The 12,393-nt window shown below is 53.5% G+C and overlaps 1 protein-coding gene across 1 annotated transcript in view; it reads right to left on the bottom strand.

Annotated features, from left to right (window-relative positions):
* Positions 1 to 4,077: 4,077 nt before the first annotated feature.
* The window catches only part of LOC122924216 (myosin-IIIb-like), a 64,955-nt gene continuing 56,639 nt past the window's right edge, over positions 4,078 to 12,393 (bottom strand). Inside the window, exons 24-27 of the mRNA XM_044275136.1 lie at positions 5,951 to 6,040; positions 4,955 to 5,120; positions 4,646 to 4,813; positions 4,078 to 4,435 (exon numbers count right to left, since the gene is read on the bottom strand). Coding sequence (XP_044131071.1) covers positions 4,373 to 4,435; positions 4,646 to 4,813; positions 4,955 to 5,120; positions 5,951 to 6,040 — 487 coding nt within the window. The 3' untranslated portion in view covers positions 4,078 to 4,372. The remainder of the gene's footprint in view (positions 4,436 to 4,645; positions 4,814 to 4,954; positions 5,121 to 5,950; positions 6,041 to 12,393) is intronic.

Consider the following 12,393-nt stretch of genomic DNA (forward strand, 5'->3'; position numbering starts at 1 on the left):
CACATTTTACATTCTTCCAAAAATCCACAAAGGGACTGCAGATTTTCGGGGTAGGCTCATTTTGTCTGGGGTTGGGAGTCTTTGCCAGAACCTCGACATTTACCTTGATCTGGCACTTACTTCTTACACTAGAGACATGATGGACCTACGTACACGCATTGAGGGAATAACATGATGAAGTTTCCTTTCTGAAGATCATTGACGTTGAGGTGCAGTGGCCGGCTTTGAGGTGGCCCTAGCGCTACGCTGAGTCACCCGGACACAATCGAGGTGTCGCCACGTGTTGCTGCTCTCCGGAAGGGATGGTAAGGCGTGGTGCACCCCAATGAAATAAGTCCAGAGTCAGGGTCTGCAGTAACAAGGGTGCTTCTTTACTGATGGAATTTAGGCGAGGCATAGGGCTGGCTTCTCCAGTGTCGTCCATGAGATGAGGCATAGGGCTGGCTTCTCCAGTGTCCTCCCTGAGACGAGGCATAGGGCCGGCTTCTCCAGCGTCCTCCCTGAGACGAGGCATAGGGCCGGCTTCTCCAGCGTCCTCCCTGAGACGAGGCATAGGGCTGGCTTCTCCAGCATCCTCCCTGAGACGAGGCATAGGGCTGGCTTCTCCAACGTCCTCCCTGAGACGAGGCATAGCGCTGGCTTCTCCATTCTTCTTCCTGGCAGAAGGGTTTGGTGCCGAGGAAAGGCCTGAGCTAGCTGTCCCTCTCTCTCTCAGAAGGATGGTAACCTGGTGCAGGGCTGGTGATCCAGGGTCTGTGGCAGCGTTTCCCCGTCTTCTTCTGGTCACTCATTCAGACTGTCAAGGTCTCCTCTTCTAAACACTGTTCCCTAACTGCAGCACACTAGGGGCTCTGACTGCTCTCCTTATATACAGTTTTAGCTAGGCTGGACCCTTCTAGTGGGAGGGGTGGAGTGGAGAAACTCAGCACAAACAGATACAATGTTACACTTTCCGTCTCTCATAGACTAACATTACAGCTTCAGTGATAATGAACAGGACATATATCACAACATATAAAATGCAGTAACAAAGCAATAAACAGTGCACGTTAACCCTTTCAAGAGAAATAAAGTTAGAAGTTTATAATATTGCATAGGGGAAATGGGCAAATGTCGAAAAGTGCAAGTACCCCCTGCTCCAGGGCACTACAGAGGTCTTCTACTCATCCATTGCACATGGGGCCTCAACTCTGTGGAACATGTCCTCAATCTGAGGGTCGACAGTACAGAATTTCTTCCTCTTCCACCATCTCAGGGACACCACAATGGGTAGCTCTTGTGCGCCCACTTATGCTAACCTGCACCTGGTCTTTCATGTGACAAGCCCTCCAGGAGCAGAGAGCACCATCCATCCTCACCCCCGATCCTATGTGACAAGCCCTCCAGGAGCAGAGAGCACCATCCATCCTCACCCCCCATTGTATGTGACAAGTCCTCTGGGAGAAGAGAACACCATCCACCCCTATCCTATGTGATCAGTCATCTGGGAGCAGAGAGCACCATCCATCCTCACCCACGATCCTATGTGTAGAGTATTCAGGGAACAGAGAGCACCATCCACCCGATCCTATGTGACAAGCCCTCCAGGAGCAGAGAGCACCATCCATCCTCACCCCCTATCCTATGTCACAAGCCCTTCAGGAGCAGAGAGCACGATCCATCCTCACCCCCTATCCTATGTGACAAGCCCTCCAGGAGCAGAGAGCACCATTCATCCTCACCCCCTATCTTATGTGACAAGCCCTTCAGGAGCAGAGAGCACCATTCATCCTCACCCCCTATCCTATGTGACAAGCCCTCCAGGAGCAGAGAGCACCATCCATCCTCACCCCCCATTGTATGTGACGAGTCCTCTGGGAGAAGAGAACACCATCCACCCCTATCCTATGTGATGAGTCATCCGGGAGCAGAGAGCACCATCCATCCTCACCCCCGATCCTATGTGAAGAGTCTTCAGGGAACAGAGAGCACCATCCACCCCTATCCTATGTGACAAGCCCTCCAGGAGCAGAGTGCACCATCCATCCTCACCCCCTATCCTATGTGACAAGCCCCACAGGAGCAGAGAGCACCATCCATCCTCACACCCTATCCTATGTGACAAGCCCTTCAGGAGCAGAGAGCACCATCCATCCTCACCCCCTATCCTATGTGACAAGCCCTCCAGGAGCAGAGAGCACCATCCATCCTCACCCCCTATCCTATGTGACAAGCCCTCCAGGAGCAGAGAGCACCATCCATCCTCACCCCCCATTGTATGTGACGAGTCCTCTGGGAGAAGAGAACACCATCCACCCCTATCCTATGTGATGAGTCATCCGGGAGCAGAGAGCACCATCCATCCTCACCCCCGATCCTATGTGTAGAGTCTTCAGGGAACAGAGAGCACCATCCACCCCTATCCTATGTGACAAGCCCTCCAGAAGCAGAGTGCACCATCCATCCTCACCCCCTATCCTATGTGACAAGCCCTCCAGGAGCAGAGTGCACCATCCATCCTCACCCCCTATCCTATGTGACAAGCCCCACAGGAGCAGAGAGCACCATCCATCCTCACACCCTATCCTATGTGACAAGCCCTTCAGGAGCAGAGAGCACCATCCATCCTCACCCTCTATCCTGTGACAAGCCCTCCAGGAGCAGAAAGCACCATCCATCCTCACCCCCATCCTATGTGACAAGCCCTCCAGGAGCAGAGGGCACCATCCACCCTTACCCCTTATCCTATGTGACAGGAACTGCAGGAGCAGAGAGCACCATCCATCCTCACCCCCCATCCTATGTGAAAAGTCCTCTGGGAGAAGAGAACACCATCCACCCCTATCCTATGTGACAAGCCCTCCAGGAGCAGAGAGCACCATCCACCCTTACCCCCGATCCTATGTGACAATCCCTCCAGGAGCAGAGAGCACCATCCATCCTCACCCCCCATTGTATGTGACGAGTCCTCTGGGAGAAGAGAACACCATCCACCCCTATCCTATGTGATGAGTCATTTGGGAGCAGAGAGCATCATCCACCCTTACCCCCTATCCTATGTGACAAGCCCTCCAGGAACAGAGAGCACCATCCATCCTCACCCCCGATCCTATGTGACAAGCCCTTCAGGAGCAGAGGGCACCATCCATCCTCACCCCCTATCCTATTTGACAAGCCCTCCAGGAGCAGAGAGCACCATCCACCCTCACCCCCGATCCTATGTGACAAGCCCTTCAGGAGCAGAGAGCACCATCCACCCTCACCCCCTATCCTATGTGACAAGCCCTCCAGGAGCAGAGAGCACCATCCATCCTCACCCCCGATCCTATGTGACAAGCCCTTTAGGAGCAAAGAGCACCATCCACCCTCTCCCCTATCCTATGTGACAAGCCCTCCAGGAGCAGAGAGCACCATCCATCCTCACCCCCTATCCTATGTGACAAACCCTCCAGGAGCAGAGAGCACCATCCATCCTCACCCCCGATCCTATGTGACGAGTCCTCTTGGAGAAGAGAACACCATCCACCCCTATCCTATGTGATGAGTCATCTGGGAGCAGAGAGCACCATCCATCCTTACCCCACATCCTATGTGACGAGTCTTCCGGGAGTAGAGAGTAACATCCACCCCGATCCTATGTGACGAGTCCTCTGTGAGCTGAGAGCACCATCCACCCCTATGCCCCATCCTATGTGACAAGTCCTCTGGAAGCAGAGAGCAACATCCACCCTCACCCCCTATCCTAGATGACAAGACCTCCAGGAGCAGAGAGCACCATCCATACTTACCCCCTATCCTAGGTGACAAGACCTCCAGGAGCAGAGAGCACCATCCATACTTACCCCCTATCCTAGGTGACAAGACCTCCAGGAGCAGAGAGCACCATCCGTACTTACCCCCTATCCTAGGTGACAAGACCTCCAGGAGCAGAGAACACCACCCAGCCCCCCCATCCTATGTGACAAGCCCTCTAGGAGCAAAGAGCACCATCAACCCCTATGCCCCCATCCCATGTGAGAAGTCCTTCTGGAGCAGAAAGCACCATACACCCTCATCCTATGTGACGAGACTTCCAGGAGCAGAGAGCACACCCCTTCCACGTGACATCTTATTACTTTATTATGACATTTACACATTGAAGAGAAAAAACTAGAAATCACAGAATCTAGAATAATGGAGTCTTGACCCACCAAGAGGTGGCAGGGCATACAGAGAACCACAGTCCCAGCCATGAGAAGGGGTCCTCTGCGTCCACCACTCACAGGGGCTGGGTTATGGCAGGACAGGGCTGATCCAGTGCTGGTCTCAGGGCAGCAGAAGTCAGCCCCCTCCCCCCTAACTAGGGAGGCAGATGGTTCTGTTGGCTCCTCGGCTCTCTGGGACGCTCGGCCCGTTACGTTGCAGATGGTCTGCGCTCTTCTGCTTTCCAACTATTGGTCATATGGACAGGAGAAGCCTGGAGAGAAGACACAGCATTAGACACCCGTCCAATCATTACAGGCTGAACCCCAATTGACGAGATCCAGGGAAATAGTACATAACACCTGAGAGCAGTGACCAAATGCGATGACATCAGATGAGATCACAAGAGATGGGGCTTAGGCAGCACTGATAAGTACACGAGACAGAGGACAGCAGAGACCTCCACCAGTAATGAGACCCCCACCTGCTGGATCTCACGCATGGCTCTGCGGATTGACTTGTGGTAATGATGTGGAAACTTCACCGACTCCAAGACCCCCGACGACTCAGGAGAGCACCCGTTCTCATCTCCCAGAGACAGCGTCCTGCTCAGAAACGACAGCTCCGCATAGTCAGGCTCCCAGGTTGTCATCTAGTGTGTAAGATAGACTGTGAGCTCCAGGGGTCAGGGATGATGGGAGTGATACATTGTGTGTGATAGGGAGATTAGATTGTGATCTCATAGGGTCAGGAATGATGGGGGAGGTGATGATGCTCGGCTCCGTCCTCTCACCTTCCCACACGGTTCTCTCAGGATTTCCCCGTACGGCTGGATCCCGATTCTTTGGTGGAATTTCACTAGAGTGATGAGTGAGGTGTGAGCGCGCTCCTCGCCGAGGATGACGTAACAGCCATTGGAGAGCACGTCCACCATGTAATGGCGGCACCGGGAGGGCGATCTACCAGGAGGAGACACAGCAGCACAGAGGATTATACATAGTGGATTATACATAGTGCAGTGCAGAAAGAATGAATATTATCTAATGCAATGTGCATGGAGCCTTAACTACAGAGCGCGACGTGGGCGGAGCCTCTACTACTGAGCGCGGCGTGGGCGGAGCCTCTACTACAGAGCGCAGCCTCTACTACAGTGCAGAGTGGGCGGAGCCTCTACTACAGTGCGGCGTGGGCGGAGCCTCTACTACACGGCACGGCGTGGGCAGAGCCTCCACTACACGGCGCAGCGTGGGCGGAGCCTCCACTACACGGCGCAGCGTGGGCGGAGCCTCCACTACACGGCGCAGCGTGGGCGGAGCCTCCACTACACGGCGCAGCGTGGGCGGAGCCTCCACTACACGGCGCAGCGTGGGCGGAGCATCCACTACACGGCGCAGCGTGGGCGGAGCATCCACTACACGGCGCAGCGTGGGCGGAGCCTCTACTACACAGCGCAGCACGAGCGGAGCCTCTACTACACAGCGCAGCACGAGCGGAGCCTCTACTACACAGCGCAGCACGAGCGGAGCCTCTACTACACAGCGCAGCAAGAGCGGAGCCTCTACTACACAGCGCAGCAAGAGCGGAGCCTCTACTACACAGCACAGCACGAGCGGAGCCTCTACTACACAGCACAGCACGAGCGGAGCCTCTACTACACAGCGCAGCGTGAGCGGAGCCTCTACTACAGAGCACAGCATGGGCGGAACCTCTACTACACAGCGCAGCATGGGCGGAACCTCTACTACAGCGCTCACTGTGGGCAGAGCCTCTACAGCAGGACAGCACTCACTTGTAGCTCAGGATGTATCCCGCTCGGGTCTGGCTGATTCGGACGAGAAAATCTCCCGGTTCTTTATCTGTCAGAAGATTCTCAGCGTCCCTACAAAGTGCAAGGTAACAGTAAAGTGTGAACTGCGTCACAATCCACCCGCTCAGGAGAGGATCCATTAACAGTCACAACATCCCATTACACTCAAGAGGTCACTTTCCGTCTGCTCAATGGATAATCCATCCATTGTTAGTAGGGATAAGTGAGTCCGATTTACACGCATGTTTGGCGGCGTTAACAAACACCGTGTTCAATATCACACTTCTCCATCATGTGTGTTCTTTATCGTATTCCAAAGCTTCCCAAAATTTACCTTATTGGGGGCAGATATTTACCAGTGTTCATACACACACAATTGTATCGGAAGAAACGGTGGCTTGTTCTGAACAAGCGCCCTAAAATTATAGGAGCAGCAGAATTTCAGTGCAGAACCTCAAGGGCAAGTACACTGGAAGCTGGAGAAGACAGTACACCAAAGCAAACTGGGCCCGTTCTGCCACTGTTCAGGAGGTCAGGAAGCAAAACGTGGAAGCTCTTGCTCTTCTGCCAGATGTCCCTTGTTGCATCAGCAGGAGTGACTGCTTTAATATAGATATTAGGGGATGACATTGTTGATGCGGCTGTTGTCCATACTGAAATCTGGTGGCCTCTGCAAAGCTGACGGCCTAATCTCAAAACACTTGATCCCTGCCGCTGAGACCGTCTGGTGCATGACAAAAAAAAGGTTCACGGCTCTCCACTACTTGATTTTTCTGAAACAATTCTCAAAGTCCACAGCAACACACGACGGGTCAGGGACACAGGCATTTTTAGGAAGACAATTTTCGTCAACTAATTTCAAAAAATATTTAAATATTTGCAGTTGGACAAAGTCAGTTACCATAATGGGCGGCACTGTGGAGAGACATTACCGCGTGGGAGAGGAATGTACTTTCTGGTATAAAAGTGTTCTCTCTACTAGGGTTGCACTGGGTATCGAATTATCGATACCCAATCAATACTTTTGTAACGGTATCGATTCGATACCGGGATTTGCCTTTTACCGATACTGGGCTGCACTACTGCACCGTCTAGTATCACAGAACATGGCAGGTACTGCTCTCAGCAGCACAGGGGAGATGAAAGCAGTGTCTCCCTCCCCGTGTGCTGCTGCCACCAATGAGAGGAGAGAGGGGCGGAGGAGGGGAGGGACTGTAGCAACTGCGCCACCAATGAGAGGAGAGAGGGGAGGAGGAGGGGAGGGACTGTAGCAACTGCGCCACCAATGAGAGGAGAAAGGGGAGGAGGAGAGAGGGGAGGAGGAGAGAGGGGAGGGACTGTAGCAACTGCGCCACCAATGAGAGGAGAGAGGGGAGGAGGAGAGAGGGGAGGAGGAGGGGTGAGACTGTGGCCACTGCGCCACCAATGAGAAGAGAGAGGGGAGGAGGAGGGGAGGGACTGTGGCAACTGCGCCACCAATGAGAGGAGAGAGGGGAGGAGGAGGGGAGGGACTGTGGCCACTGCGCCACCAATGAGAGGAGGGAGGGGAGGGACTGTGGCAACTGCGCCACCAATGAGAGGAGAGAGGGGCAAAGGAGGGGAGGGACTGTGGCCAGTGCGCCACTAATGAGAGGAGAGTGGGGCGGAGGAGGGGAGGGGCTGTGGCCACTGCACCACCAATGAGAGGAGAGGTGCGGAGGAGGGGAGGGACTGTGGCCACTGCGCCACCAATGAGAGGAGAGAGGGGCAAAGGAGGGGAGGGACTGTGGCCAGTGCGCCACTAATGAGAGGAGAGTGGGGCGGAGGAGGGGAGGGGCTGTGGCCACTGCACCACCAATGAGAGGAGAGAGGGGCGGAGGAGGTGAGGGACTGTGGCCAGTGCGCCACTAATGAGAGGAGAGTGGGGCGGAGGAGGGGAGGGGCTGTGGCCACTGCACCACCAATGAGAGGAGAGGGGCGGAGGAGGGGAGGGACTGTGGCCACTGCGCCACCAATGAGAGGAGAGAGGGGCAAAGGAGGGGAGGGACTGTGGCCAGTGCGCCACTAATGAGAGGAGAGTGGGGCGGAGGAGGGGAGGGGCTGTGGCCACTGCACCACCAATGAGAGGAGAGAGGGGCGGAGGAGGTGAGGGACTGTGGCCACTGCGCCACCAATGAGAGGAGAGTGGGGCGGAGGAGGGGAGGGGCTGTGGCCACTGCACCACCAATGAGAGGAGAGGGGCAGAAGATCGGAGGGACTGTGGCCACTGCGCCACCAATGAGAGGAGAGAGGGGCGGAGGAGGGGAGGGACTGTGGCCACTGCGCCACCAATGAGAGGAGAGAGGGGCAAAGGAGGGGAGGGACTGTGGCCAGTGCGCCACTAATGAGAGGAGAGTGGGGCGGAGGAGGGGAGGGGCTGTGGCCACTGCACCACCAATGAGAGGAGAGAGGGGCGGAGGAGGTGAGGGACTGTGGCCAGTGCGCCACCAATGAGAGGAGAGAGGGGCGGAGGAGGGGAGGGGCTGTGGCCACTGCACCACCAATGAGAGGAGAGAGGGGCGGAGGAGGGGTGTGACTGTGGCCACTGCGCCACCAATGAAGATAAGTAACCCATTAATACAGATACAGGAGGCGGGTACCGACGGCAGATCCACATAGCCGGCACCCGACCTCTATGACAGGGAGCTGCGATCAGCGGCAGTTAACCCCTCAGGTGCCGCGGTGTCTTATGTTCAGTGTATGATGTTGGATAAATGTAAAATCGTCTACATTTATTTCTGCAGAGAGACTGACGGTTCCTGCAGAAATATCCTCAGAACGTTCTGTGCGACTGTGCATCACATGTGTATATAAGAGACTAGCAGGAGGGCGCGGCTTAGCTCGGGGATATCTCATCTCATTTCATGTTTCTGTGTGTCATTAAAAGATATTGACAGTTTCCCCCATAGCAGTGACCTCTACAGCACCCGCCCCTTTTACAGTGACCTCTACAGCACCCGCCCCTTTTACAGTGACCTCTACAGCACCCGCCCCTTTTACAGTGACCTCTACAGCACCCCGCCCCTTTTACAGTGACCTCTACAGCACCCCGCCCCTTTTACAGTGACCTCTACAGCACCCCACCCCCTTTACAGTGACCTCTACAGCACCCCGCCCCTTTTACAGTGACCTCTACAGCACCCGCCCCTTTTACAGTGACCTCTACAGCACCCGCCCCTTTTACAGTAACCTCTACAGCACCCGATCCCTTTTACAGTGACCCCTACAGCACCCCGCCCCTTTTACAGTGACCTCTACAGCACCCCGCCCCTTTTACAGTGACCTCTACAGCACCCCGCCCCTTTTACAGTAACCTCTACAGCACCCTGCCCCTTTACAGTGACCTCTACAGCACCCCGCCCCTTTTACAGTGACCTCTACAGCACCCCGCCCCCTTTACAGTGATCTCTACAGCACCCCACCCCTTTACAGTGACCTCTACAGCACCCCGCCCCTTTTACAGTGACCTCTACAGCACCCTGCCCCTTTTACAGTAACCTCTACAGCACCCCGCCCCTTTTACAGTGACCTCTACAGCACCCGCCCCTTTTACAGTGACCTCTACAGCACCCGCCCCTTTTACAGTTACCTCTACAGCACCCGATCCCTTTTACAGTGACCCCTACAGCACCCCGCCCCTTTTACAGTGACCTCTACAGCACCCCGCCCCTTTTACAGTAACCTCTACAGCACCCTGCCCCTTTACAGTGACCTCTACAGCACCCCGCCCCTTTTACAGTGACCTCTACAGCACCCCGCCCCCTTTACAGTGATCTCTACAGCACCCCACCCCTTTACAGTGACCTCTACAGCACCCCGCCCCTTTTACAGTGACCTCTACAGCACCCTGCCCCTTTTACAGTGACCTCTACAGCACCCTGCCCCTTTTACAGTAACCTCTACAGCACCCCGCCCCTTTTACAGTGACCTCTACAGCACTCCACCCCTTTTACAGTAACCTCTACAGCACCCCGCCCCTTTTACAGTGACCTCTACAGCACCCCGCCCCTTTTACAGTAACCTCTACAGCACCCTGCCCCTTTTACAGTAACCTCTACAGCACCCCGCCCCTTTTACAGTAACCTCTACAGCACCCTGCCCCTTTTACAGTAACCTCTACAGCACCCTGCCCCTTTAAAGCTGACCTACAGCAGTAAAGAAAAATGGCTGGGTTGTTATGGAAACATGGAGTAAAAATGTGTGTATGTGGAGACTAAGGGCCTGTGAGCTTCTATTGGCTGATAAGGGACATGTGACCGTGTGTATGGCAGTTGGGATATGAGGAGAAAGACCTCAGGCTTCTATTGGCTAATGTAGGTCATGTGATGTGCCATATTTGCATTTTTTGGGAATATCTCAGGAACAGTACGTGCTGGAGAGCAGAGACCCCGCAAGATTTCTTTCCAGGTAGCAAAGGATGTGTACACCGAGTGTCGTAGAAATCAATGGTTGCGTTATTGAGTGATCACAGAACATACATACATATATACACACACACATATATATACACACACACATATATATACACACACACACACTCACCTAAAGAATTATTAGGACCACCATACTAATATGGTGTTGGACCCCCTTTTGCCTTCAGAACTGCCTTAATTCTACGTGGCATTGATTCCACAAGGTGCTGGTAGCATCTTTAGACATGTTGGCCCATATTGATAGGAGAGCATCTTGCAGTTGATGGAGATTTGAGGGATGCACATCCAGGGCACGAAGCTCCCGTTCCACCACATCCCAGAGATGCTCTATTGGGTTGAGATCTGGTGACTGTGGGGACATTTTAGTCCAGTGACCTCATTGTCATGTTCAAGAAACCAATTTGAAATGATTGGAGCTTTGTGACCTGGTGCATTATCCTGCTGGAAGTAGCCATCAGAGGACGGGTACATGGTGGTCATGAAGGGATGCACATGGTCAGAAACAATGCTCAGGTAGCCTGTGGCATTTAAACGATGGCCAATTGGCACTAAGGGGCCTAAAGTGTGCCCAGAAAACACCCCCCACACCATTACACCACCACCACCAGCCTGCACAGTGGTAACAAGGCATGATGGATACATGTTCTCATTCTGTTTACGCCAAATTCAGACTCTACCATTTGAATGTCTCAACAGAAACCGAGACTCATCAGACCAGGCAACATTTTTCCAGTCTTCAACAGTCCAATTTTGGTGAGCTCGTGCAAATTGTAGCCTCTTTTTCCTATTTGTAGTGGAGATGTGTGGTACCCGGTGGGTCTTCTGCTGTTGTAGCCCATCCGCCTCAAGGTTGTGCGTGTTGTGGCTTCACAAATGCTTTTCTGTGTACCTCGGTTGTAACGAGTGGTTATTTCAGTCAACGTTGCTCTTCTATCAGCTTGAATCAGTCGGCCCATTCTCCTCTGACCTCTCGCACCAACAAGGCATTTTCGCCCACAGGACGGCCGCAGACTGGAGGTTTTTCCCTTTTCACACCATTCTTTGTAAACCCTAGAAATGGTTGTGCGTGAAAATCCCAGTAACGGAGCAGATTGTGAAATACTCAGACCGGCCCGTCTGGCACCAACAACCATGCCACGCTCAAAATTGCTTAAATCCCCTTTCTTTCCCATTCTGACATTCAGTTTGGAGTCCAGGAGATTGTCTTGACCAGGACCACAACCCTACATGCATCGAAGCAACTGCCATGTGATTGGTTGACTAGATAATCGCATTAATGAGAAATAGAACAGGTGTTCCTAATAATTCTTTAGGTGAGTGTATATACATACACACATATATACATACATATATATATACACATACTTCTTTATATATGTATAGATTACCCCAAAATTCGTACTCCCCCCCCCCCCCCAGCTAAAAATAGTATTTTTACTCTTCTGGAAAACCTGTAGTGCGGCCTCTGGGCCCCTCCCCCTCATTGGTGGCGGTGGCAGCTTCTGATCGGAGCCCCAGCAGTGTAATCGCGGGGCTCCGATCGGTTACCATAGCAGCCAGGACGCTACTAAAGCCGTCCATGGTCCGCTCCCTGCTGAGTGCACAGAGTCCAGGGCAGCAGGGACAGTGTGAGGTCCTAGTCACCATCATAGGGATCTATCAGGGGGAACAGGACAAGGGGTCTAAAGATCCCAGGTTCTGGCCCCTAAGGGGGGAAATAGCTATTAAATAAAAAGATCCGGCACTAATACATTCCTATGGAAAAAAATGCCGGATCCGGCATTCCGGCAAGTGTTCAGGTTTTTTGGCCGGAGATAAAACTGTAGCATGCTGCGGTATTATCTCCGTCCTGATCGGTCACATTCTCCAGTATCGCAATACTTTTCTATGGTATCGAAACCAAATCTAAATTTTGTTATTGTGACTTGTCCACTACTGAAATGGTCACCAGTCATAGCTACTGTGAATCTGCAA

Source organism: Bufo gargarizans, unplaced genomic scaffold (genome assembly GCF_014858855.1).
Source record: "Bufo gargarizans isolate SCDJY-AF-19 unplaced genomic scaffold, ASM1485885v1 original_scaffold_903_pilon, whole genome shotgun sequence".
Classification (NCBI taxonomy): Eukaryota; Metazoa; Chordata; class Amphibia; order Anura; family Bufonidae; genus Bufo; species Bufo gargarizans.